Source organism: Genypterus blacodes, unplaced genomic scaffold (genome assembly GCF_046128005.1).
Source record: "Genypterus blacodes isolate CSIRO-AG114 ecotype Tasmania unplaced genomic scaffold, CSIRO-AGI_Gbla_v1 ptg000073l_1, whole genome shotgun sequence".
NCBI classification, from domain to species: Eukaryota; Metazoa; Chordata; class Actinopteri; order Ophidiiformes; family Ophidiidae; genus Genypterus; species Genypterus blacodes.
In genome coordinates this window covers 2,692,190-2,718,595 of record NW_027466883.1, presented here as the reverse complement: position 1 = coordinate 2,718,595, position 26,406 = coordinate 2,692,190, and the positions used below count along the sequence as shown (strand labels likewise).

General features: G+C 46.6%; 1 protein-coding gene and 1 non-coding gene across 2 annotated transcripts; both read left to right on the top strand.

The window, feature by feature from the left end:
• Positions 1-448: 448 nt before the first annotated feature.
• plekhh1 (pleckstrin homology domain containing, family H (with MyTH4 domain) member 1) lies at positions 449-26,205 on the top strand. The gene is made up of 30 exons (XM_076157319.1): positions 449-721; positions 5,183-5,363; positions 11,675-11,737; positions 12,224-12,373; positions 12,458-12,541; positions 12,845-12,926; positions 13,115-13,297; positions 13,606-14,366; positions 14,605-14,683; positions 15,468-15,559; positions 15,675-15,822; positions 15,923-16,059; positions 16,509-16,619; positions 16,817-16,903; positions 17,243-17,401; positions 18,678-18,758; positions 18,855-19,034; positions 19,208-19,316; positions 20,295-20,407; positions 21,317-21,493; positions 21,584-21,681; positions 21,775-21,952; positions 22,068-22,223; positions 22,334-22,431; positions 22,723-22,864; positions 23,026-23,168; positions 23,266-23,395; positions 23,639-23,722; positions 24,299-24,445; positions 24,887-26,205. Exons 2-30 carry the CDS (start codon positions 5,220-5,222, stop codon positions 25,025-25,027), a joined length of 4,257 nt encoding a protein of 1,418 aa, XP_076013434.1. The 5' UTR covers positions 449-721; positions 5,183-5,219; the 3' UTR covers positions 25,028-26,205.
• Positions 5,962-6,034, top strand: trnak-cuu (transfer RNA lysine (anticodon CUU)). Its single transcript has one exon. It is a non-coding gene; the product is annotated as a tRNA-Lys (tRNA).
• Positions 26,206-26,406: the final 201 nt, after the last annotated feature.

Sequence of the window (26,406 nt, the reverse complement as noted above, 5' to 3'; positions counted from 1 at the left end):
TAATGGTTCATTACTAAACTTCCACACCTCGCTTTAACAACTTTTGATTCCAGTAAAAGCCCGGGTAGCCTGAACGCCTCGCCAGTGAACAAACATAATTAGGCTACTTAAACCTAAAAAGTTGGAGTGAAATGAGATCTCTCTGTGTGCTCACTCACGGTGGCCCTTGAATTCTTGAATTATAAATGAAAGGTGGTATAGATGCCTCAAATTACTTAATTTCTCCAATGTGTGGGCCCATAAAATATAACCTGGTCCTGTTACTGCAAAAGTCTAAGGCAGCTTTATGCATCCACAGCTCTAAGAACTCTTTGCAAAGCTTGTGTTTACATCCTAAGAGGGAAAACCCGAGCCAGACAGACCTTAATGCAATATCCCGAGCTGCTCCTGCACACAAGGGGGCCTGACTCCTGCAGGAAGAAATTTGATCCTGCATTGGGCCCTTTAAAGGAATATGGGATGAGTCTGTTGAATGGGGCTCCGCGGCGGCAGCGTCCCACTCCAAAACTCTGCTGCCTCCGAAGGAAAAGCGAAAGACAAGCCGGGGGAGAAGGGAGGACACACGGGGCAACGGGTGGGAAGGAAGGACAAGAATGAGGAATGAATGAGGGACGGAGAGCGGGACGGAGCGGAGACGTTATGCGGCGGACGTGAGACGGTTTGCCGGCGAAGGTGAAGCGGATAGAGCCGACGGAGGGCGAAGAGACAACAAAGTCACAAGGTAAAGAGCGCAGATTTCACACTTTGCTACCGATGATCGCTGATGTTAAATGACAGAAACTCAAACAAGACGCTGTTTAGAGTAAAACACGACAAAGCTACCGTATTTCAGTGGAATGTGTCATGTTTGCTTGAACTTTTCTGCTGACGGACGCTTTTACGATTCCACCAAGCGGTGCGCGTCTGGCACACCTGTTCCTTGTGGCCTTTTTTGGGACGAATTCTTAGCCACCTCTTGCTCTTGCAAAACCACAACATGACATTCTATAGTATTTATAAAGGCTTTGATAAGATTAAGCGTGAGGTGAAGAAGAAGAAGAAGAAGAAGAAGAAGAAGCAGTGGAAGAAGACGAAGAAGAAACAACACCTGGTTTGTTATGTTTGTATGGCTTTAGGGGAAAAGTGCGTGCGCATTTATTCCACACACACACACACACATCCACACATCCACAGTTTCTTTTCTATCCATCTGGAAAGGAATCCTGATTGAATCCTGATGGTCCACGCTGCTCCATAACTCAGTCTGACTCCTTCATTATAGACATAGCTGTTATTTAGCACCTTCTCCAGGCTGATATATGGACGGAGGGTGTGTATTATGTTCTTACATTATACAGTTTGAGGTGTCTCTTACTGTTATTCATGCCATTCTTCAAAGTCACAGCCAGCAAGTTCAAGACTGGAAGTGTGTGAGGACAGGAGGAGAGCTAAGGAGATAAATGTTTACACCTACAGTGCAGAGGAATGTCAGGGCCTGTGTTTAAGGCTGAGACTGATGATGAGTGTGGTCAGTGTGCTGAGGCCTGTCATTAACCTGCACTGAGGGTAGGTCGGAAGAGAGGGGGAGGAAGGAAGGAAGGAAGGAAGGATGGAAGGAAGGGAGGAGGGAAGGAGTTGGAGATGAGGGGAGGGAGAAGGCGATGAGGATGTGAGGGAGGGGACCAGGAAGGTGATGTAGTGGAGGTTGAAGACGAGGTGTAGTTGTGTAATAAATATCTAATTTGACAAATACAATAACAATAAATAAATCAGCTCATGCATCAGTAACACAAACCTTCTACCCCAAAATTAGTGTCAAAGGTTCGCGTTATTTATAAGGTTCCCCATTATTTATAGCAATTCGCCGCATTGTTGGTTTTAAAATGGTACCAAAAAAGTGAGCCACTAATTCAAACAAACTTCTGAGGCCCATGTGACTGAGTGGGAGTGGGAGGAGGAGGAGGCGGGGGTCCCCTCTGTGAAACATATGGATCCACCAAGGAGGAGATAAGCCAATGTTGAGCTAACTCTACTTGACTCCTCGAGCTCTCAGCTCATTTGTCTTTGTCTCTTTTCCGCGCACAAAGAGAGATCTGCGGTGCTGACACGAATCTGCAGCCGGGTGACCCAGATTTACACGCGTGCTCCTGTGCCGCCGCCTGATGGGAGCAATTTGGGGGAGAGATGCCAAAATGGGGGAAGCCAGTTGGATCTCAACAGAGACAACAACAGCGGGGATTTGAAATGTCTGGTGGGGATGATATCACCGAACCACCCTAATCACTGACATCACCACAGCTGCATGCTCAGCAGTAGTGCGTGTGTGTGCTTGTGTGTATGTGTGCACATGCAAGTCTGCGTCCACACGTGTCTGTTTCCAATCTATTTCTGTGTGTGTGCCTGTGTGTGTAAGTGAGCGTGCAAGTGTGTGTATCTCCATCCGAGGGCTTTAGTGAGCGAGCGCTGAAGACTTACGACTGGCCAGGGAGTGTGTGTTTGAATATGCAGTGATTAAGGAGGCTGTAGTCAATGGAAGGACTGACTGGAGACTTCTACGTTGTGCTGACTGCGGCCTCTAAGGAACAGCACACACACTCAATCCTGACTAACTAATCTGAGGATGTGAAATCAAGTCAGTCAAACAATCGCGCACGGCAATGTCTGATTGGTTTTTTCGCACATTCTGCATGAAAACTTTCCAAACCCGGTCGTCGGCTGCAGATGGCAACCTGCTGGGATCCTTGTGGTGGCTTTTCCATTCCGTCGTCTTCCCCAGTGTTTGCTCTGGCCCTGGCTATGTCCAAGGTCTCCCAGCTAGATGGAAGCAGAGACACTCTCGGGTCCCTCCTGTCTGTCCGTAGCCAGGAGAGGACTCCCCGTACCGGGCTTCAAGCTCCCCCGCACTCCCTGCTCGCTCTGGGTGGCCACTGTGCTATTATGGATCTATTATGCTGATCCTGAAAAGCTTGAATGTGTTGCCAGGTCTTTTTTCCTCCCATCTGAATTCGCAAATGACAGAAAATACTGACGAAATGGATCATGTTTATCTGTGTAGTGGACTCAAAGGAAAACAGTTCTGTGAGTCCCACAATGGAGGGTGAGGCTCACCCAGAAGGAGGGAAGAATTTGTTATAACAAAAGTTGAAATCCTGGTTACATTACTCCCACACACACACACAGTGAAATGACCTCATTTTGGAGACGTTGCTGTTGTTGGGTTTGTTTTACACGCAAGCGCTTTTATATTCAATTTAGTTAGCAGTTCCAGTACACTAATTATTTGCACGTATCATTATTGAGCTGTGTTCCTGGCGCGAGCTGTCGGCATGAGCTGTAACTCTGTGTTCAACAAGCTGCGGGTGCTTTCAGGGGGAGAATTAGCAGGGCGGTGCTGAGAGTGTCTAACCAGCAAATGGCTTGTTTGCGCCCAGCTGCTTCAGCTCGTGGACTAAGGTCTGGCCCGGGCCCCTCTGTCCGGGCTGGCCCCCCCACCGGACTCATCCAGGCTGACTGACTTCCCCTCATCCCCAATGCCGGCGTCCGTCTCTGCTTGACCTTCATACCCTCCAGTTTGATCCAAAGAGAGAGTGAGAGAGTGAGAGAGTGAGAGAGAGGGCGATGTCGAGGCCAGTAGCTAGACCTTGACTGGCCACGCTGGGAGCAGCGGTTGGCCCCGCGTGCACGACTTCTGTAATTTGTTTGCTAGGCCTGTATTTATGAGCATGCTAATTGCAGGGAGCGCCATGGTGCAGTTATAGTTGCCGGACTTTAAGCGTCTGCTGTTCTGCTGACTGCGTCTGGCTGCACTCTGCGTCTGTCTGTCTGAACCCTGCATAACTTCAACCTTATTTCCTTTCTTAATGTCACCGCCAGACTTCCTTAAACTTCACTCGGTTCATTTTTAGTTCATATTTCTTGCGATTCACATTCTCAACACCGTGATTGGTCCTTTTGCGTCTTATTACTTCGGAGGAGCTCATGCTTACTTTTAACTGAAGATGATGAGACGTCTCATTGAGAGCACGCTGTTAGGCCTTAACCTTTGTGAATGAGCAGAGGAAAAATAGCCACTAGTCAATGCTTCTCAGGTAAAAATAACTTCAGCGCCCCAGTTTCCCACATTCAGCCCTGGGCTCATTCATTCTCGCACATTCTTTCCTCCTTTCTTTGCTGAGGCGAGCTCACAGGCCCCCTCCTCCTCTCCAGTTGTGATGGGACTGTCATGCAGAAAGACACTATTGTACCAAGCTGGATCCCGTTTCACTCCTGCCCTGTAATTAAGAAGGGATTGCATGGCTGGGGGAAGCTGTGGGTGGGGAGGGGGAGAGAGGGAGAGACCCAGGCACTGTAGGTTAGTAGGTAATTTGGCGAGAAAGCAGAGCACTGACCTGCTTTGTAGCACGCATGAACCCCGAGTCCCCCGCTGACACCGAGTCTCCCTGCTGAGGTTTTGTTCAATGTGTGTGGGCATGTGGAGAGACTGCGAATGAAACAGGAAGGAAGGTTTTCAAGCTTTGGTTATCTCTCTCTGGAGACTGTGAGGTAAAATACGGAAAGTCCTGGAATGAAATAACACAAGTGCTCAACATTGGAGGTCTTTTACCAAAAATGGGAAGAAGATTTGTTTTTCTTGCTCAAATTATAGAGATTTTCACGTCTTTAGCTATGTTAAGAGATGCTACACCTCATGCTGCAAACCTGCAAAATAACAGTACATTGCTTGAGTTAATGTAGTGCATGTGCGTGTGTGTGTGTGTGTGTGTGTGTGTGTGTGTTTGTCTAGTTCGAGTTTGCAGAGCACCTGTATGTGTGGTTATGTGTCACATAGCAACAAAGAAAGTGAGAGGAAGCATTGATTAAACTATGTCACTGTGAACTCATCCTTAGTGTTCACTTTAGTCACATTTCCATCATGAATCATGGGAAGTGCGGTCAGTGGGAGGCACTTTAGAGGTTAAACTGCTTTTTTTTCACCTCTTGTGCTGTAAATGAAACCAGAAGCTGGACGGCTCCGGCAAATACCATCGCAGGATCATTTGCATATCCTGCTCAGAGGTATAACACGTGTCATTTGCTTGGTTGCACTAATCTTATCCTCTTAGATCAGGTTAAATATGAAATATGGCTGAGGGGAAGGATGCAGTTCGTATTCATTTTTAACAGCACACAAGTATTAACAGTTGTGTTGTGTCTCTAGGTCCAGTCTGAGTGTGGAGAGACAGAGCGCTGAGGTTTTGGACATGGCGGACGTGCTGGAGAGCGGCGGGGTGGGAGCTGTCGGCGCGGCCAGCGTGGATTGGCAGAAACGCTGCATCGCCTTAGAGATGCAGCTGCTGAGGTTCCGGCTCCAGGCGGGAAAAATCCGAGAACTGCTGGCGGAGAAGGTAAGAAAGAGAGAGAGAGAGAGAGAGAGAGAGAGAGAGAGAGAGAGAAGCATTGTTGAACTCTTAAGAAGTCATTGATCTATACTCCCCTTACATCCATTTCATGTTGCTCTGAAAGTACCTCCAGCTCCTTTCTGGGGGGGAACCCCATAGTGCCTCCATGTCAGATGGAAAATGAAGCGTCTCCAGCAACTCCTCTGTCCAGATTGCTGAGATCCTCGTTGTCCCCACAGACGCATAGAGCAAAGCCAGCAGGCAAACCTGAATAGTATTTGAAGGCTCGTCCGCTTTATTCCAAGCTCGCGACCATAAGTGAGGGTCAGAGCAAAGTTTCACCAGTAAATTGAGAGCTTTGCTTTGCGGCTCAGCTCCTCTTCCCCGTCGTTAGTGGTCTAATACAACAACCGTCGTCCTGGGCTCATTCAAACAGCAGGGGGACAAAATGAAAGCAGCAGGGTTGATTTAAATCACAAGAACACGAGTGGCTTTAATTGGATTGACTCAGGTTCGTTCTGCTTTGTTCAACATTTTCCTTTGTGTGGTGGCTCGACATTTGCTCTGCCACGATTTCAGTCCGGTCAGCTACTGCTCTGTGCATGCCCGGCTAGCTCAGTCGGTAGAGCATGAGACTCTTAATCTCAGGGTCGTGGGTTCGAGCCCCACGTTGGGCGAAGAGTTTTTGGTCATAGAGTCCTGTTTAAAACAACACCTATACATGCCAGATGTTAAGTCCCAGGTGACCTCAACTAAGCTCAAAGGCCATTGCCCAAAGTGCTGACTCGAGTTTCGCCATGATAAGTCCAAATCCGAGCAGCGACTTTTCACTTCAACAGTACAACGTCCCCACCATGCATTTTGAAGAATCTTTATTAGGTAAACTTGATGATGAACCATGAAGAAAGGCAAGAAGAAGAAATAGCTCTTATGAATGTGAAATTCTCTATGAAAAGTAGATAGATTCCACCAAAAAATATTATTATTATACATTTCTTTCTTTTAAGTGTTTGTTATACTGATAAGGTTAAGCTTTTTTTTTTAAAATAATGCCATGTTTGTGTTTTGTTGATGTGCCAATTACATGCATCTGATCCACACATGTGTCCTGAAGTCCAGACGTCCCTGAGTCTGCCTAACGTGCTCCCTCAGCTCTTTCCCTCGTTTGGATGCTTTCCTGCATTGGTAACGTTCGCGTCGAAACCAAAGGACGAGTAAACATCAATAAGTTCAAATACATGTGTGTATGATTGTGTGAGACAGGAGATTACTCAGCTGTTGTGGTAAACACTCGGTCCACTCATTCTGCGTCATCAGAGCTGGGCTCCAGCTTCTACCCGAAGAAAATATTTAAGAATTTACTCATCGCTTCTGCCGGTTCCCCAGTAGTCGGGGGGGGGGGGGGAAAGAACCACCAGGCACCCGCCAAAACGCTCGTAAAGGCTGTGGCCTGCTGTAAACTCCACTACCAGACACTTTGGAAAGTCAGTCATCAGGAGATCCGATTCAGTTCTAGAGATTTCCCAGTAAAAGAGTGGAAGTGCCTGGATTAAATGATGAAGAAGTAGGTTTAGAAGGAGAAAGCTGTGGTTTCCTCGTCCTCCAGCTTTGAAAACGGCGCGACCCTTTATTACCCAGTGAACCAAAATAGCAGTGTGAGTGTGAGGATCCTCTGAGGTCCTTTTGTTAGTGCGCTCGGTATCTTCTCTAATTCTGGAGCGAGAGAGAGAGAGAGAGAGAGAGAGAGAGAGAGAGAGAGAGAGAGAGAGAGAGAGAGAGAGAGAGAGAGAGAGAGAGAGATTCATTGAGTCAGCAGGATGTTTACTGTCCAAACATAACCCGGTGGCTGATAAGAGCAGGACGACTCCCTGCTGTGTCTCCTGCCAGAACCTCCGACTCCTCCGTGAGGGCCCATGCAACACACACACACACACATGCACTAATGTTGCGCACACGTGATTTTGTTGTGTTCATGTCAAGTGTGTCTGTATTGTCGACTCTCACTTCTTCAAAAGTGAAAAGGTGATATTAAAGGTTCTTTTTCTCCTCATTTCCAAGTTTTAAAGGTTCAGTAATTACTCTCCCTCTCTCTGTTGCTCATAAAAACACACGCTCTCTCTCATGCACTCACACACACACACACACACGGCACTGAGCGGGGTTTAGTTTAAGTGGAGGCCCGTGCTGCTGAGTGTGTTTTTTTTCTGAGTCGGGGGTGGGGGGGGAAGGGTAAGGGTGCTGAGTGACTACCATTCCGTCATGTTATTGCTGTTTGGAAAGACTGCTTCACGCTCTTCATCTCCTCTCTTGCCAAGTTAGGAGTGTTTTACGCATTGACCCACTTTGGTATGGAAAAACATGAAAAAAAGAGAGCGAGCGAGCGAGCGAGAGAGAGAGAAGTTGATGCTGTTGCCTGTGACATGGCATTTATCTCCAGAGGCCGAGCAGAGAGAGAGAGAGAGAGAGAGAGAGAGAGAGAGAGAGAGAGAAGCTTTGCTGTAGATTGGGCCAGACCAGTTATGGTTGTCAGCAAGTATAGTCCGTAAATCTGGAAGCTGTCCACTAGGAAAGACCTGGTAGAGTGGAAAGGTGACAGGAAGAGTCTTGAATGTGGACTGAATAGAGAAGTAGTGTGTGTCTATACATTTAAACCTGACACGACAAATCATATACAATAAACATGGATCACTTACTAATAACGTCATGTAGAGAACATCACGGTGTGCAGATGTGTCCCAAACCGTCTCCCGTTTGCCCGGCTGACACTTTGTCTCCAGCAAACTGAGGCCTTTAGTTCCCTGGTTTTACACACATGTCTCTCACTAACCTATAGGCATCTCAAATACAAAGGAATCTTTAAATTGGGGTGGTGCTCTACTTCTATTTAATTACGTGGCTAATCTAATACAAGACGAATTAGATTAATCTCCACCATAAGCCTCACATGGCCCGAGGATCAAAACAAGCATAATTTGGCCCAGACTCTGGAAAGGTCAGCGGGTTCAGATTTGTGTGTATAAACATTTATGTTCGCCAGGGGATTTTGTTTGGATCTGCTCTTTAATAGTCCCAACGGTTTTTCATGTCGGGGGGGGGGGCTTTTTGTGTTGTGTAGAAGATGCTGTGACCTGTGTGTTACCCGTGAGTCAGAGGAGAAGGTGAGAGGGCAGCTTACTGGTGAGGTTTGGTGTTGGGAGATGGTTTGCAGGAGGTTTTTAGTGGAAGGAGGACTAATGCACGAGCACCTGCTTCATGCTGGGCTATCTCACTGATAACACACACACACACACACACACACACACACACACACACACACACACACACACACACACACACACACTCCCACCCCCACCTTGCCCTTCATCTCCCTATCTGTAACATGATTCATGATTCAATGAATGATGTCATTCAGTCACCACATACTGCAGGTTAACTGGAGTGCAGTATCAAATAAAGTGCTGGTGGTCTCGATATTTTTCGGCAACTTTTAACTCATTTTCTCTTATTTGCTCTCACTTCATGTGTTCTGGCTGGTTCAGGCTGGTTGAACATTTCATTACTGAGTTGGGAGTAATTACCAACATCAGCTGTCCACAAAGGTTAATGGTTAAAGTAAAGGAAGGCTGGTGGGTTTGTACCTTTTTCCTGGCTCTTACTATGAAACTCTAACTTGCATGTTTTTACTAAAGGAAAATTGTGATCCATGTGTTTGAGGTGTAGAAGTTTAAACTAATTTTGCCTCTAATTCTTTGTCAGATTAGTGGATATCTGTGCATTTGAAAGCTACCAGGGTTCGGCTCAACATGAACATTAAAGGTCTAATTCGTAACTTTAATGTAAAGTTCAGCTAAATCCACACAAGATTGAAGAGGGATCATCATTTCATGCTTTTGTCACAAGTTTGCCATCAGAAGGAATGAACATCCAGTAAGACCCCTCTCAAGAAATAGAGAGGAGAACTATGTAGCAGTAGGAGTAAAGCAGTATTGATGGTCTGAGAGTCTTGGGCGAGATGACTTGTTGGGTGTTTTGCTGTCTGTCAGCTTGTTACAAGTGGTAAGAGTAAGCAGATCCGTGGTTGTGACGGAGCTATAAGCTGTCTGTGGAGGAGATGATCTGCTCTCATCTTATCTCCTCTCTGCCCTGGACACTATCTTACTCACTCTGGATTCCACACTAAAAGCAGAGCGGCACGTCACTCCACTCCGCCACTTACTAGACAGAAATAAATAGATTCTGCAAAAACAAACCCGAATATTTCATAGTAATTTCTAAATTGAAGACCTGCCATCATCCTGTCGTTCTCAATTGCATGTTGGACGAACATGCGCTGCCCGTGGTTCTAATACTTTATGAAACACGACTTCCTGCACATTTTCAGCTTCCTCGGCAGCAGAAGTGTCCTGACAGATGCTGGATAGCTGACATAGCTGTCACACGCTGGCTCAGCAAGCTTATCCACCTGTTGGACAGGTCCAAGACAACAAGGCACACACACAGTCAGAAGCTTTGGTCAATAGGTATTTGATTACATTATATAGCAGAGTCTTATGCTCAGAACTTGATGTAACGTCATGTAAACACTATAATCAGACGCTATAGGTGCACGCAGAGTAACTAACCCTAGTGAGCCGTCAAATGAAAGCTGAAAGTGTCTTAAAGTGAGATGGCAGAACTTGCTACCTCAACACTTCAACTTAAATGGAGTTAAATTTATGACTCCAGGTCCAATCACATGATTCCAGGTCCAGCCCCACCTCCACCTCCTGACCCCTGCCCTCCTAATGGGATGTCCCGGCCTCTTAAATTGTCTGACGGCTTTTGTCGATGACCAATTCGCACATCTGTCCCGACTTTATAGCCTCTGGGCCGTATTCCGCTGACATTCTTCCTTGATTACTGCTATTTCTGTTTCTCGGAGTGAGGATAAATACTATTTACTCCTCGTCGGCTTCAGCTCAGTAATGCCTTTTCACTGACGGTAAGGGCTTTTGACCTTGAGGTGAAGAGTCATCCAACCACTAACCAGCAACCACCACCCACATCTCCCCTCTGATATACTCTGGCTTTAGTGAGTGTTAATCTGGATTGTGGGGAAGCGTTCAAGTCAACGTGAGTGGATTCTGGGAATGAGGGGGCGAGGAATAAAAAGAAAGGGACAGGGAACAAAGACGATGAGAGGAATTCAACTGTGTCTCTCAAGCAGAGTGAATCCATTAGTGTGTTTGTTCTCCTTTCAACTGGGTCACTGAGCTCGGGGGAAAGGTTGTTTTCTGTGTGTGTGTGTGTGTGTGTGTGTGTGTGTGTGTGTGTGTGGCTATGGTAGAGGTTACTTGCACATACTTGCAGAATGGACAATGGACAGTGTTTGCCTTTGAGGGCATACATATGCATGCTTGCACAAAAGGTGACGCAAGCTTCTACACACACACACACACACACACACACACACACACACACACACACACACAATAGTCAGTAAGAGTGTATTAGTGTTCTCTATCGCAGCGTTATTTGGTCAGGGGTAGTGGTTTGAAAGATGTGCGGCTCCTTCAGAGGCCACTTGGTGTGTGTGTTACCATTCCCCCGCGGTCAAAGTGCCTGGAGAAATCCTCAAACATCTGATTTGACAGGAGATAATCCCTCTTTGCTGTTCTCTTGCTCTTTCTTTATCTCTCCTTCTCCCTCTCAGCTCATGTTTGACTCTCGTTTCACCTTTACTGACTTTGCATCGCCCTTAACCATTTCACGCCCCCCCAAAAAACTCTTTGGCACTCAAGCACCGGTTATAACATTGATCTTTTAAATGCTGCAGTAGCTTTTGTACACAGGATTAAAGGTGTCTGTGAATTTGTGTTGTGTGTGTGTGTGTGTGTGTGTGTGTGTGTGTGTGTGTGTGTGTGTGTGTGTGTGTGTGTGTGTGTGTGTGTGTGTGTGTGTGTGTGTGTGTGTGTGTGTGTGTGTGTGTGTGTGTGTGTGTGTGCGTGCGTGCGTGCGTGCGTGCGTGCGTGCGTGCGTGTGTGTGTGTGTGTGTGTGTGTAGATGCCTGGTAATGTGTGTAAGTGTAGGCTTCATGTGGCAGATTGCGGCGTACGTCTTGCCAGGACCTGTAGTCGTCCTGACAGAGCCGGAGCTGCAGGCATGTCTTCAATTAAATGTAACCATTGTAGAGGTGGAGGCAATCCGACACCTCAAACTGTCATCGGAAGCGCAGGGCTTTCCCGCGACCACTCTTAACCTCCTCGCACCCCCCTCCCAGAGCATCCCGGCTGACCTCTCTGGGAAACCATGGTAACCTCTTTTGTCTCGTTCCCCAGATGCTGGAGCTGGAGCAGAGGGTGACGGAGGCTGACCAGCGAGCAGAGAATGCGGAGAAACAGGTACAGGTACTATCTGTTTATGTGTGATCCCAGAGTTTGAGACACACACACACACACACACACACACACACACACACACACACACACTCACACGCACACCTTGAATCGGATAAAATGTGTCTTGTGGGACGCCTCGGCCTGTAAATATGAGCCAGGTTTTGCTTGTAGCTGACAAAAGAAGGTGTGTGGTTTCATGGTGTGCTTGAAAAATAAGAAACTCTATACATGTCACACACACTCTGTCTGCGCTGTCGGCTTTAATCAGTAATTTGCTGTCATTACTGGCTGTTCCAGGTGTTCTCCATAGGTGGTAATTTGCTGGTGCCCTTTCTTCAAAAACAACAAATACCTGAGAGCTTAGAGAGCTTTTCCCTGTCAGAGTTGTCGTCATGAATCCTCTCTGTGTTTTTCTCTGGGCTTTGTCTCGTGTCTGTCAGTTCACGTGCCTGCGTACCCCTACCACGTATCTTAAATGTGCATTTTCAGATCCAGGTCATGGAGGAGAAGCTGAAATCTGCAAACATACAAACCAGCGAATCGGAGAGTTCGCTGTGTAGAAAGTACCAGGACCTGACGAGCCAAGTGCAAGAAAAAGATGCAGCGATTAAGAGATTGGAGACGCAGCTGGAAAAACAGGTACGGATAGATTCATCGGATAAGGAGCAGAAAGGTACTTTTGTATTTATAATAACCCACAAACTCTGTTTTCTTTGACTCCAGATATTAGTCAGAGCCCAGGAGGCAAAAATCATTGAGGAGAAGGCGGCCAAGATTAAAGACTGGGTCACCTTCAAGCTCAAAGAGGTAAGCTGAGACATGCAGAGATGAAGTCTGACTCAATGAGAGACATTTTTTGCAGTAAGAAGACGACTTTCGACTGATGGTGTGTCATCATACTGTTTACACACTCACCCACTCATCCGTCTGTTTATCTGTGCTGACCTGGGATGTTTTGAAATTGTACAATAAAAAGCTCAAAGGGGCGTATTACTTTTTCTTCTAGTATATTGAGTTTAAATCAACAAAAATAACCCAAACTGCATGACTGTGTCTATGTTATAGCTGCCTGGAGTTTTATGTGACAGTTAATTGTATGTTTTGTTGCAGATGGAGCAAGAGAACCAGCAGCTGAAACTGGCCAACCTGAGGCAGACGGAGCAGATTATGCTGCTACAGGACAAACTACAAGGTGAACACACTCCTACGTTCTGTCTTTGTCAGATATTACAGTTACACAACACACAGACCACCGCAGACCAAACCGGGCCAATGCTGAAACTGTTTATGCCCCGATTCAGAACAAAGCAAGTGAATAGTAGTAGTAGTAGTAGTAATAGAGATCTGAAAACACACAACGTCTTCCTCTTCTTCCTCCAGTTCTCCTAGAGAAGCCTGCATCCTCTGCCTCTCCCATCACCTCCCCTGTAATAGACACCCACCTGGTGCCCAACAGCCCGCTCTTTCCTCCCAGCTGCCCCGACACGCCACCTGCCCAGGATGACAGCTGGAGACAGCCAGGAACCCGTGGGGTCGCCTCTAATATTAAGACCTCACCAACAGGTGTGCTGCTCTTAATTCCTATTATCTGGAGATGGGCAGAAGGAAGCTTTTGGGCTGATCACATGACCGGATAGGACCGGAAAGGGTGGAGAGATCTCCTGTCTGTAGCTTAACCTTTGTTATGATGTTCAGCACACATAAATAATATGACTATAGCTCGCCTCTGTAGCAGATGATGAAGTTCTTGGCGTATTTATTGTTTTTCTTAGAATACTTTTGTCCTTCTGATTTATTTTCCAATTGCCCCTTGCTTAAATGTATTTTCTTCTGTTTGGCTAAAGGTAATCAGACTGTTCTTATGCCTCCAGATGTGAAAAGGACTCCTGAACAGTCCAGTAAAGGGATTTGCCAGGGCGACTTTGGAGCCCTCGATGTTCTCTCTCAGGGTCGGTGCAGGGACGGTTCCAGTAACAGTGGTCCAGAGCTCCCAGTGGACCCAGAGGGTCGGTCAGGGGGATCAGACAGAGACCACTCCTCCGATGACCTTAGCAGCAAGTTCCGCTCCCACTGTCTTCACTCCTCGTCCTCCTCTTCCTCTTCGTCCTCTGCCTACGAGATGGCCCACGGACCAAGCACACCAGAATCACCGATCAGAATAACACCCAAAAGCCCCCTCCTGTCGCGCTCTCCCTCCACCAACAACCCCTTCCCCAATCCTGCCCAGGCTCTGCTTCACCAGTCAGGCACCAGCATGACGTTACCTAAAGTACGGACACCTCTGACGCCCAGGGACAGCATCCAGCTGGTCAAGAAGCACTACAGCCAGCCACAGCCCAGCCTGGACAGACTTCACCACCTTAATGTCAACATAGACATCATGACTCCTCCCTCCAACTCCTCCACCCTGAGGAGCACCAGCTCTGTCACCTCGCCCTTCTCCCAGCTCGTGGAAGAGACGGACATTGACGACGGACTTTCAGACAGCATGGACGGGGTGGTGGAGGGGCCGGGATCAGACGAGCCACCGCGGGATGGGGTCTCATTTGTAGGGCTTGCGGAGGAACTGGAGCGGTTGGATCCAGATGTTTTGAAACCACCAACTCCTCCCTTACATCGCTTCCCTTCTTGGGTGAGGAGCAATTTTGTCAGATGAAGTTCTTTGAGACTTCTAACTTTGTAGAGATGATTTTTCACCAACAACAAATCACAACAAATCAATTCTATGCAAACTTTCATCATCACTTCAATGACTAATATGCATCTATCAATCATCCAAAGATTAAATAATGGGACAAAAAGGTCCCCGAAACCAAAATGTTGTAATATTTAATAACTTATGGAATTGTGTTGAATTTGCCTCCCTGCAGGAGAGTCGGATCTACGCTGTGGCTAAGTCAGGAATGAGGGTGTCGGAGGCCGTTCCGGGAGCCAGGGGCCCCGGACGAGGTGAGGGTCACATTTCTGTCCCCTGAAGTCAAAACACGTAAATATATTCACTCTAATGGCCTGAGGAGCACTGAGACGAGTTTCTTTAAAGTTCAGTCTGTGTCTGTGTCTGTGTGTGAGTGTGTGTGTGTTAATGATGCATGGTTGCTTGTGGTTGCTGTGTGGAAGGAGAGTCGGCGCTGTAAATTGACATGTCATTCAACTGATACTGAAGCTCCTGTGGGGGGTGAGCATGGTCTGTTTGGATCTGTCGTTGCTGCCTTTCATGTCACTTCCTCTTCCCTCGCGGCTCCCAGGCACCTGTGCAGGTGTGGGCTTTTAAGATCCTTCTTCTCAAAGAGCCAAGGAGGAGCCCGGGCGGGGTGGAGGGGAGGGGGAGAGGGAGCGGCTGCTTTTTAATCAGCTGCGATGAAAGGAGACGTGGCCCAGTTGTAATTACGGCTGTTCCTTCTTTCCATGTTGTCAGGATGCAGACAGTGAGCTTTGACAGCACTCAGAATATCAAATTCACTGACTGCCAGGTATACGAAACTGACTGCCAAGTGGCTGCTGAGGATTAAGCCGGAGCTTGCTCGGCTTCCTTCTGCTTCCTCCCATGTCTGTGCCTCAAGGCGCATCGGCTCTCGGCTCGTTTTGGGATCTGACAAAACAAATGCAACGAGCAAGCTTTATTTTCTCTCTGCAAAAGACTGTTTGACATTTTGTCAAACTTGTCAAATTAAACTGCTCACTTTTGGAGTTAAACATAGTGGCGCATTCACATTTTTGCATCTGTATGTTGCAGGGTCCAGTTTACCCCAGAATCCAGCAGCAGGTCCATTCACCCAGCTGATCTATAAGAACATTAATGTTCCTGTTTATACCACACTGAAAGGGGTAAGAGAAATGCTCTTTAGGATTGAAGGTATTGAAGTAAAAGTACTTTTTTTGCTTGAGCTTGTCCTTACTTTTCCTTTGTGTGCGTGTGTGTGTGTGTGTGTGTGTGTTGTAGAAAGCCACTCAGATCAGCAGCGTGCCTCTGCTGGATGATGACTCTGGGTCTGAGGATGACAGCAGCTCTCTGGCCAGTTTGCGGACCTCCACCCTGAGCCCTGACAGGAAGGGCAGCGTCCCCGGGAGTCCACGTGCTGTCAAGAGAGGCGAGAATTACACATTTTTCCAATGTAAATTAAGAACATTTTAACAATCTAATCTTAAGGTCTCATTTCTTGTTTTCTTTGTCATTTGGCTGTGCTCCAGGTGTGTCCATGTCCTCCATTAGCTCAGAGAGTGACTATGCCATTCCTCCCGATGCCTATTCCCTGGACAGTGACTACTCTGAACCGGAGCACAAAGTTCAGCGCACTTCCTCCTACTCCTGCGAGAGCACAGGGCCTGTGAGTGACTCCTCTCTGCGGTTGAGACGATAACAAAGGAAGCACATGTAGTTGTAACCCTACATAATCCTGTTAAACAATGGGAAAAATGCATTCACCGGTTGATTGATATGTTCTGAGCCTGTGGTTAGAGAACATTACAACAGCACGAAAGAGTCTCTGAGTTGTACAAGATGGACAAACAATTCAACACACCACACACATCACTTTCTTCACTACCGATTCAACCTTATTTTTAAATCAATCAACTCTCATCTCTACATTGTATCAAGATCATTCTCTCTTGTCTACTGTGATCATTTCTAATAGCTGAATTGTTGCTACACAAACCCAGAATCAATATTGCATGTCGAGCAATAATAAATGCTCCAGTGTCCAGCTAAATTTTAGTATCTTTAACTGTTGTTGTGTGTGAAGAGTTCAATCTGTGTTGTGTGTCTGCACTGTAGGAGATGCTGGAGAAGTCTGGGTACCTTCTGAAGATGGGCAACCAGGTGAAAGCCTGGAAACGCCGCTGGTTCATCCTGAGGAATGGAGAGATCCTCTACTACAAATCTCCTGTGAGTTTGCCACATGTCACATGTGTGTGTGTGCGTGTGTGTATACAAAGAAAAACTGCTGGATGGTAGAGATGTAGGTGTAATGCACTCATGTGCACTGCAGTTACTTGTAGACACTGTATCGTTTGTTCCATCAACATTCTTGTATAGATATGAGCAGAAATGAATTGTTTGTACATGTGTGTGTGTATCATCAGAGTGATGTGATCAGGAAGCCTCAGGGCCAGATTGAGCTGAACTCGTCCTGTCGCATCGCACGTGGGGAAGGAGCACAGACATTTCAGGTAAGTGGCTCAATAATGTGCACAAAATTCCCTTATTGTATTTGCTATCAATTAAGGAAAAGTCTGTCTGACATGATGCTCTGTGACTACAAACCAGCACCTGGAAACACAGCGGCATTTCACACACATACTACGACTCTTATAATAGCATTGTATCAGAGTAGAGCGTTCGCTCTGCATACCAGAGAATCAGCTTAAGATGACATCAGGTGTAGCATTGCTCTGGAATGTTTCCTGGCTCTGTGGCAGCTGATTCTGATCTCCTCCTCTGACATGATGATGCTATCTCACTCAGATTGCCTTTGCATTTTTCCCATATTTCTCTCCTCTTCTAATCAGTTGATTACAGAGAAGAAGACCTTCTATCTGACCGCAGACTCACCCAACATTCTAGAGGAGTGGATCAGAGTTCTGCAGAACATTCTCAAAGTCCAGGCCAGCAGCCCCGTCACCGTGGAGACTGCTGCAAAGCCCACCGTGAGAGGCTGGCTGACAAAGGTCAGATTCCACAGGTCGTGATGTGTCATGATCATGTATTTTCAGCTTTAGTACTTTCACTCCACTATGATATTTTAGACTCATTTATTTACAACACATTTCTCTGACTGCTTATTCAGCAGATTTGGATTTTACCTTCAACTTGAAATTAACATAGAATATTGCTTGTTGTATTATTGTTGAAATATTGTTTTTCTGTAAAATGTGTCCGTCTGTACTATAGTTTCAGGTTCTTTCAGTTTCCTTCCTTTGCTTAATACTGTATAATATAATATGCTGATTTGATCTGATTTCAATCTTTTTATTTTAAATTTTGGAGATTTTCGTCTGCCTTCTTTCTCCAATGTCCTTGATTTTCAATTTATTTCACAATGACTTCTATTGATATCTTTTACTGCAATTCCCTGCCATTTCTGTCTTTGTCCCCAAACTTTCATTGTTACTCTTAATCACTTGTCATTCAAGAAGCTGTAGATGTGTGTGTCACTGGGGCGGGGAGGGTTTGACGGAGAGCTCTTAAGCAAATTCTTGGAAAACTCCTTCACGTCGGGACACGGCTATAAGGCCAGAGTTGCTGGAATGCCAGAGAGAGAGCTCATTCTTCCTTTGGCTCCCTGGGAATTTCCCTTATTCGAGGTTGGTCTGGCAGAGAGGTTAGAACAGGGGCACTGAGACGCTTCAGCATCTGATATGCGTGTGTGATGAGACTCTGACAGATGATTGGCAGCCTCACACAGAGATGTCATACCCCTACACCCCCCTACCACCTTCCTGTGTTTCCAATTTGATATACCGGTTATGACGTGATCCCAGAGAGGGGGGCCCTTTGCCTCTGTGACCTCTTTCAGGGATGCACAGCTGGCTTTGTACTGAGGGCCTCCCTCAGTGACATCATTCGCTCTATTCATACTTCTAAAACTCTCAGAAAGTCATCTAGCATTATCATCATCAGCTGCAGTCGTGGTCAGAAGGACGCTCAGGAGTGCAACAGGGGGGTTCAGAGTGGGAATGGACCGGTGTCAGGGGGCAGGAATTGATTGGCGCTTCAGCTTTGCTTTGGAAGCCAAAACTGTTCCCTCATGGCTTGTTCCAACATTCAGATTATTAATATGGACCCTGAAAGTGCTTTAAGGTGATTTGCATAGAGACCAGTAGACTCTTGGGACATCTGCTGGTCAGACAAAGCAGAAAATGTCCTAACCTGTATCCAAGAACACCAGATCGTAATGTTGCATTTATAATCATTTGTGACATTATTTTCTGCTTTCTGTCTCAGGTCAAACATGGACACTCAAAGCTGGTGTGGTGCTCTTTGATTGGCAAACTCTTCTATTATTATCGGAACCAGGAGGACAAGGTTCACACACGAAGCATCTAAACAAAACAACACATTTGATTTCCCACATAGCAACTTGGGTCTCCTGTTTGCTGAGTTTGTCTTTTCATATCTTAGTTGCCGCTCGGCCAGCTGCAGATGCGCGAGGCGTCGGTGCAGGAGGTGGATCGCTCCTGTGATTCAGATGAAGACTATGAAGCTGGGAGTCGAGGTTTCCTTTCCTCCCACTGCACCTTAGTGGTCCAGCCCAGAGACCAGAGCCCCACTTACTTGCTCATCGGCACCAAGCAGGAGAAGGTACTGAGACACAGACCAAAAATTGGTGGATCAGCTGTATGTGCTGGATTCAAATGTTTAATTTAGCATCAGGTAGCAAGAGTAAGGAAGTTGATGGGTTTGTTTCTGTTTTAGTGTATTTCAGGCTACATATTTTAGTTTGTACAGTGATATGTAATCATTTTCATCCACAGGACACATGGCTGTATCACCTGACTGTGGCAGCAGGCAGTGCTACGTTCAAGGTGGGCACCCAGTGTGAGCAGCTGATCGGTAAACTCCTCGATGCAGAGGGAGACCCAGGTGAGAGATCCATGTGATACAGTACATAAAGCAGGTTAACAGTACGTTAACTCTACATAGTTTCCTCAAATGTCCTCACTTCAAAGCAATATGACACAAGTAGAAGGTAGCTTCTAAATGCAACACCTACTCCAGATACATTATAACTTTACCATACTCCTGGTTATTATATGTCTCTTGTACTCGTGTCTGATTAGTCAACCGCAACATTCTACAGCCAGTTATTTACTCGGTAATGAATGAATTTGAAAACAGATAGACAATTGGGCAACTAGACTGTTTGCTGCTGTATCACCTCACCTAGCTCGCTACAAACAAGCCACTATTAACTAGTATTGCCTTCTTGTTGTTACCCAGGTTTTCAAATTAAAAAACAACAAGACGTCAACATTGACAGCCTGACGGCCCAACATTCACTATGTGGCGTTCACAATAAATATAAATGTGCCGTTAAACTTAAACTGTTAACTGGCAAACTGTCTTGCTAGCTAGTTGGTGAGACTGCTGCCATTTAAGCATAGTCGTTCCGCAGTCAGACTATTTTAAAACAATTCATTTAAAATTAATGTATTGTGTGAAATGATGAGAAATGTTCTTTGGGGAGAAGAAGAATATTAAGGGTGATATTCATTTCAGTACTTGAGTTTTCTGTCACTGCTGCCAGCCCCCTATTTTCCCTCAACACTTCATATTCTGTTGTTGACATGCCTTAAGCTTTGTAAACGTTGGTCACATGCAGTAGATGGATCGTTTACTGTAAAGTCCCGGTATAAGTGGTGTAATTTTCAGTCGGTAGCGTTGTACACGTTATTTAGAGCCAGAATGTCTGAAAACCTTAATCCACGGCGCAGACGGTGTTTACGACCAGTGCACCGTGTGTGGATTTCCATCAGCTGTTGAGTTACAAAAGCTTTGAAACTTAAGCTGAGTCTTTGTTCGTGTGTGTGTGCGTGTGCGTGTGTGTGTGTGTCTTCCCAGAATCGGCCTTATGGAAGAGCGAGGCCTTGAGCTTCTGTAAGGAGGGTCTGCACTCCCCTCTCACCACTCTGCCCTCTGAAGCTCTGCAGACGGAGGCACTCAAACTTTTCAAGGTCGGCCCCTACACCTCTGTCTCGCTCTCTTTGTTCCATTCTATCCTTTTATCTCTTTCTCCAAGCCCTCCTTTCCTTTTCTGTCTCTCCCTATGAGAGTCTCCTGTCTGTTCAAGGAATCATCCGTCCCTAACCCTAGTCTGTCCCCCACCTTATCCCCTCCTATTCCTGGATGTGCTCCATGGCCCTCTTCTTCTCTAAAACAGATCAAAGGCTGGCGGACAAGGGCCTCCCTCTCATTAAAAGTGTGGAAGAGAGATAATGGCCTTGATTATCTGCTCTGATTGAGGCTAACGTTCCTTTGGTTTACAGCCGAAGTGAAAGGAGCCCCTTTACAGAAGAGACATGGGAGGTCAAAGCCCTCAGAAAGTGGCAGCAAGGGATAAGAGGGAAGAGAAGGAGGGAGGAGACATTGGATCAGGGCTAAGGAGAGCAGGAGAGGGCAGGATGAAGGGATGTTTGTCTTGTAGGAGAAGGAAATGGACGATCCCATCCCTCTTTTTAGTTTAAGATTGAAACCCAAAGTGCGCCCACCAAGAAGGCCCCCGCACTGCCCCACACACGCTTCAGTGACTGCAGCAGAGCTTGGCTTGTGTCAAAGGACTGGAGCTTGAATGAATCGTCTCCCTCTTTGTCCAGCCAGCCTTAAAAGCAGAGCCAAACACACACACACACACTCACAGACGCAGATTTAATTGAGGTGACACACTTCAAGTCTACGCTTTGTTTCAATTGTTTGACGAGCAAATCAATCTGACAAGACAGAGGAAGATGACTGAATGAGTTTAATGCTTCCCCTTTGTCCTCTTGGTGTGTCTTTGTCTCCACCTGTTGGTAGCTCTGTGGCATTACGCCTCCTCCAGATAAACCTCAATAAACTAATATCTGTACGTTGATCCTGTCCCTCAGTCCTGCCAACTCTTCATCAACGTGCTGGTCGAGTCGCCATCGGTGGAATACCACATGTCGTTGGCCCAGAATGCTTTGCAAGTGTGCCTGACCCACCCGGAGCTGCAGAATGAGATGTACTGTCAGCTCATCAAGCAGACGAACCGCAGGACGCCGCACAACTACTCCCTCACACAGGTCAGCGTGGTGCCAAGACAAAATAGAACCCAAAAAAATCTTGGATGAAAGTCGATGTTAAATCAGCGTGTCTCCTGTCCCTCCCTGCAGTGCTGGCAGCTGTTGTCTCTCTGCGTGGCTCTGTTCCTCCCTCAGCAGCACTTCCTCTGGTACTTGAGACACTACCTACAACGCAACGGTGACCCACGGTGAGCCCCGACCCTCTGCCTGATGGCTACAAGCATTTCTCATATCTGTAAACATTTGTGAGAGTGTTTTTGGTGGATCATTTCTACACGCAGGAGTGAAGTGGGGAAGTATGCCGTGTACTGCCAGAGGTCTGTGGAGAGGACGCTGCAGAATGGCGAGCGCGAGGCCAAACCCTCACGTATGGAGATCGTCTCCATCCTGCTGAGGAACCCTTACCATCATTCACTGCCCTTCAGCATCCCTGTCCACTTCATGAACAACACCTACCAGGTTACAAACACACACACACACACACACATCTTTCTCACGTCTTGCTCGCGCTGTGACATCGCCTTTAGAAGGTCGTAGCTACGTCCTCACACCGATCTTTGTGTTCCTTCTGCAGGTGGTTGGTTTTGATGGTTCCACCACAGTGGAGGAGTTCCTCAACACGCTGAACCAGAGGATTGGAATGAGGAAGCCTCAGCTCTCTGGCTTTGCCTTGTTTACTGACGATCCTTCTGGTAAAGACCTGGAGCACTGCCTGCAGCCGTCCGCCAAGGTAAGAGTGTGTGTGTGTGTGTGGGGGGGGGGGGGGGGTCACTCAACTGTTTCAAATGACTGTATAGGCAGAGACAAACCTCATAATGAAGAATGTTCCTTTTTCCGTAGATCTGTGATGTCATTTCCAAGTGGGAGCAGGCCCTGAAGGAGCTGCACCCCGGGAAGAACGAGGGGACACGGATTGTCCGTCTCACATACAAGAGCAGGTAGATGCTGTGGACGAACCAAGAGGGCTTTTACATACTCACAATCACACACACACACATCCTCCAAGCATTTTGTATTTGTGGTTAGGGGATAATGCCAAAATCCAAAGCAAACATTTGTCTAAAGAAAGGCCCTCAAACCCAAGCACTGACCACACAGTGAAAGAGCTTGATGTGATGATCTGCTCATTTCGGTTTTGGAAGCTGGTTTAGATTTTCCGCACTACAAATGTGGCGCAAACTAAACAAACTCTGCCTGACCATTCTTCTTCTTTCTTTGTGCGTTTCCAGGCTGTGTTTCCGGTCGCAGGTGAAAGGAGAGACAGAGCGAGAGCGCCTCCTGCTGGCCTACCAGGTGAACAATGAAGTTCAGCAAGGCCACTTCCCTGTGAACAAAGAGCTGGCCCTCGAGGTGGCAGCCCTCATGGCCCAGGTCTGTAAACACACACACACACATACACACACACACACACACACACACACACACATACACACATACACACACACACACACACACACACAGAGTCTGTAAGCCAAGTCAGCGCTGAATGTACCTGCGCTTTGATTCATTCATTCTCTCCCCACCTCCTGCAGGTTGAACATGGTGATCTGGACAGACCAGGTGCCTCCTCCCCCACTGGATCTCCTCAACCCAAATCTCAGCTGATTCTCCTGCAAGCTTTGGAACGCTTCTACCCCAAACGCTACAAACAGGACTGCAGCTCAGAGCAGCTCAGGTATAACAAACGTTATTGTTGCCCGTCAGCATACATCAACACTGCAGCCATCATTCAGTCCCTCAATCCTTCTCCTTCGTTCCTTTCCTCTCCTCAGAGACGTGACTGAGCGTCTGGCCACTAAGTGGTCTATGCTACGTGGGTGCAGTGCATCCGAGTGTGTGAGAATATACTTAACCGTGGCTCGGAAATGGCCTCTGTTTGGAGCCAAGCTGTTCAGTGCCAAGGTAAAGCTCTTTGTTTTGCGATTAATTCAAACCCTCTGATAGAAAACACCCATTATGCTTCAGAAACGTAATCAGATACACACTTTTTGTTTTCCCCTCTTTTGTGCTGGACCCAGAAAGGAAGCTGTAGTCTTATCCAGGTTACAGATTACACCACTGTGCTCATTATGGTGTAAGGTGTCTGCCTGTCCTCCATGATTGCCCTGGTTGCTTATGTCCTTTCTTTCTGTCCCTCGTCCACAGCCTGTCCCTCCGTCTCCTGTTGAACAGAGCCAGGTGTGGTTGGCAGTCAATGAGGACGGACTGTGTGTGCTGGACTACACCATGGTGAGTTTCTAAAATATGTTGAGTGACGATCTTCATCTACGTAGACCGTCTCTGATCAGTCTCGTTCCAAGGAATGTTGAAACACAGCAAGTCACAGCCGCAGCCGCCGAGGTTTGTTAAGTCCAAATCTGGAATGATGTTTTGTCCTGTGGTGTTTTAAACGGCAGAAACCCTCAGGAAAAGAAAAAAGACCAACGGCCGATTTGACCCCCTCAACCTTCTGATCCAGCAGCTCCGGCGTGTAGACAATGTTAGCTTGACCCCTGTAATTTTCAGCTGCCCATGCCGTTCATTCCGTCTCTGGTCTGGCAGCGGCGGCGGCGGCGGCACTCGTGTGCTCTGCGTAGCTCAGAGAGAAAAATAAAACAAAGTCACAATAAGACGTTGGATGTTATGTCACGCTTCTTCACACTCAATTTGCCCCCTAAACCAAAGTGATTTCCCAGATGAGTTGTGTGGTCTATTCTGGGAGCGGCAGCAACATCTGAACACGCTCTGTGTGTGTGGGTGTGTGTGTGTGTGTGTGTGTGTCCGTTTCGCATCACATTTCACACCGGCCCGTGCTTTCCCTTTCAGCACACGCTGGTCACGTACTCCTACCAGTCTGTGATTACCTTTGGCGGTTGCCGTGACGATTTCATGGTGGTCACGAGCCAGCAGAGGGAGCCCGGCGTCGGGAAGAAGAGCGTGGAGAAGCTGGTGTTCGCTATGGCCAAACCAAAGGTAAAAACTCTGCACATCTGGACAAACGCTCAGTCAGATTGATTTGTGGATGCGCAAGGAAAGTGTGTGTGGTTGTCCCGTGGTTATCTATGGCGGCACTGGTGTGTGTGCGTGTACAGCTAATGTGAGTGCGGGGACTGATTGTTGAAGGTGTTGAAGGGCTATGAAGTAGATAAGAGGGGGAATAATGAGGCCCGTTCTGTTATCATTCCACTTAGTGAACCTGTGATGGAGAAAACAGGTTTAGCTCCATTTTATTTGCATCTCAAAGGAGCTTTAAGGCGCTCTTATTACTGCCCAGTGCGGTTGCTCGTACTGTTTTTTGGAGTCGGAGTCAGTTGACTTTCTGGGCCTGCAGCTCCCAGGAATCAAATGAAACACAATCACGCCCCAAAACCGGGGGAGCAAGCCCATTAATCCCAGTCTGCTGTTCCCTCTCAGATACTGGAGCTGACTCTGCTCATGGCCAGCTACATCAACCACTGGAACCCGGGCCTCCCGTCGGCTTCGTCACTCCAGCCTCAGGGTCACTGGGACGTCCCCTCCATGAACTACACCACTAAGGGCCCCACGCTGCTGTGAGCCAGTGAGCCAGGCAGCAGCAGCAGATTCATTGTTTGGGGGGTTTTTTTTACAGATGGAGCAAGGAGATCGATTTCTACGTTTAAAAATCTTGGTAACGGCTTTCGTTCGACTTTATTTATTTTTTAACAACAAAAGAGTTTTCCAACTCTGCTTCGTTTAGGCGTCAGATCACTTTATTAAAAGTAATTAAAGTCATATCTGTTGAAATTGGAGCTTTAGGATGAACAGTGCGTGTGAGAGGAGTGCCCACCACCCTTCCTCACCCTCTGACCGTCTTCTCTTTGAGTCTTCCTGAACTCTGAACTCTTTCCTCTTTTTAAAAGCATCTCAGTTTAGGCAGTAGTGTTGCGAATCACTGTGTAATTATTCAAAAATGAACAAAAACTAATGCTTGACAAGATTTAATTCCATTGATTACGATTATGAATAAGAACGGGACCTGCATATTTTTTAAAGTAGCACATTTTATATTAACAAATCACATTACGGCCTTATGATAAGGTGTCATTCCCATACTGATATTTGAAATTACATTTAGTAGAATAGTGGTTCTCTCTAGTGGTGCGTCCTGCAAAACAATTGGAATAAAAGTAGAATTATTACTCTTTTTTTATTACGTTTCTTGTTGCATTGTGATTGGTTGTCGGTTCTGTTAGTTCTCCCTCATACTGTATGTTAGCCCAGATCTTCAGGTACACACAATAACAAACATATTTGTAAAGGTACATGATGGGGATGTGTGTGTGTGTGTGTGTGTGCTGCGTCTGTGAAATGTCAGTAGTGGGATCTGTTGTGTTTTAGTCCTCTAATCACCCGTTTGGCTCACATGTTCTTCGTCAGGTCTGCAGTCTCTGTGTTTCATAACCAACTGTCCAACAAAAACAGAAAAGAGCTAGAAATAATATTTGAATGACTTGAACTGCTTTGGATCAAACCACTGTCTTGCCCGTGTCCGTATTAGTTATTTATTTTATTCCCGCTATTTGGGCGTTTTAGTCTTTTTAATTTTTTCTTCCATAATTGTCACATTTATATCAGAGAAATGTTTTCTTTTTGTAGCAAAGTAATTTAAGAGCATAACACGTCTGTTGCTGTAGCAGTAATAGAATGTCTGATCATGTTTGAGAGACGTTTCCTGTAAGCGTGAGTGATAATAAAATAATCTTCTTCGAGAATCTTTAACATTGACTTTTTACTGTTAAATCTGTCGTATTTCAGGGGTTAATTCTGACATTTTTCAGCGTTAAACTGTAAATAAACATTAATCAGGGGACAATCAACTTCAACACATACGTTCACATGTAAAATAGATGATACACGAACACAATACAGTGTAACATGCTCAGTAATACTGTCTCGTGGTCGTAAAACATTAA

Bases quoted from the DNA above. Each gene is read 5' to 3' on its own strand.
- plekhh1 (XM_076157319.1), top strand. From the start codon at position 5,220: ATGGCGGACGTGCTGGAGAGCGGCGGGGTGGGAGCTGTCGGCGCGGCC. The intron at 11,738-12,223 runs GTACAGGTACTA...GTGCATTTTCAG, and splicing joins CAGAGAATGCGGAGAAACAG to ATCCAGGTCATGGAGGAGAA. The intron at 24,446-24,886 runs GTAAAAACTCTG...GTTCCCTCTCAG, and splicing joins TCGCTATGGCCAAACCAAAG to ATACTGGAGCTGACTCTGCT.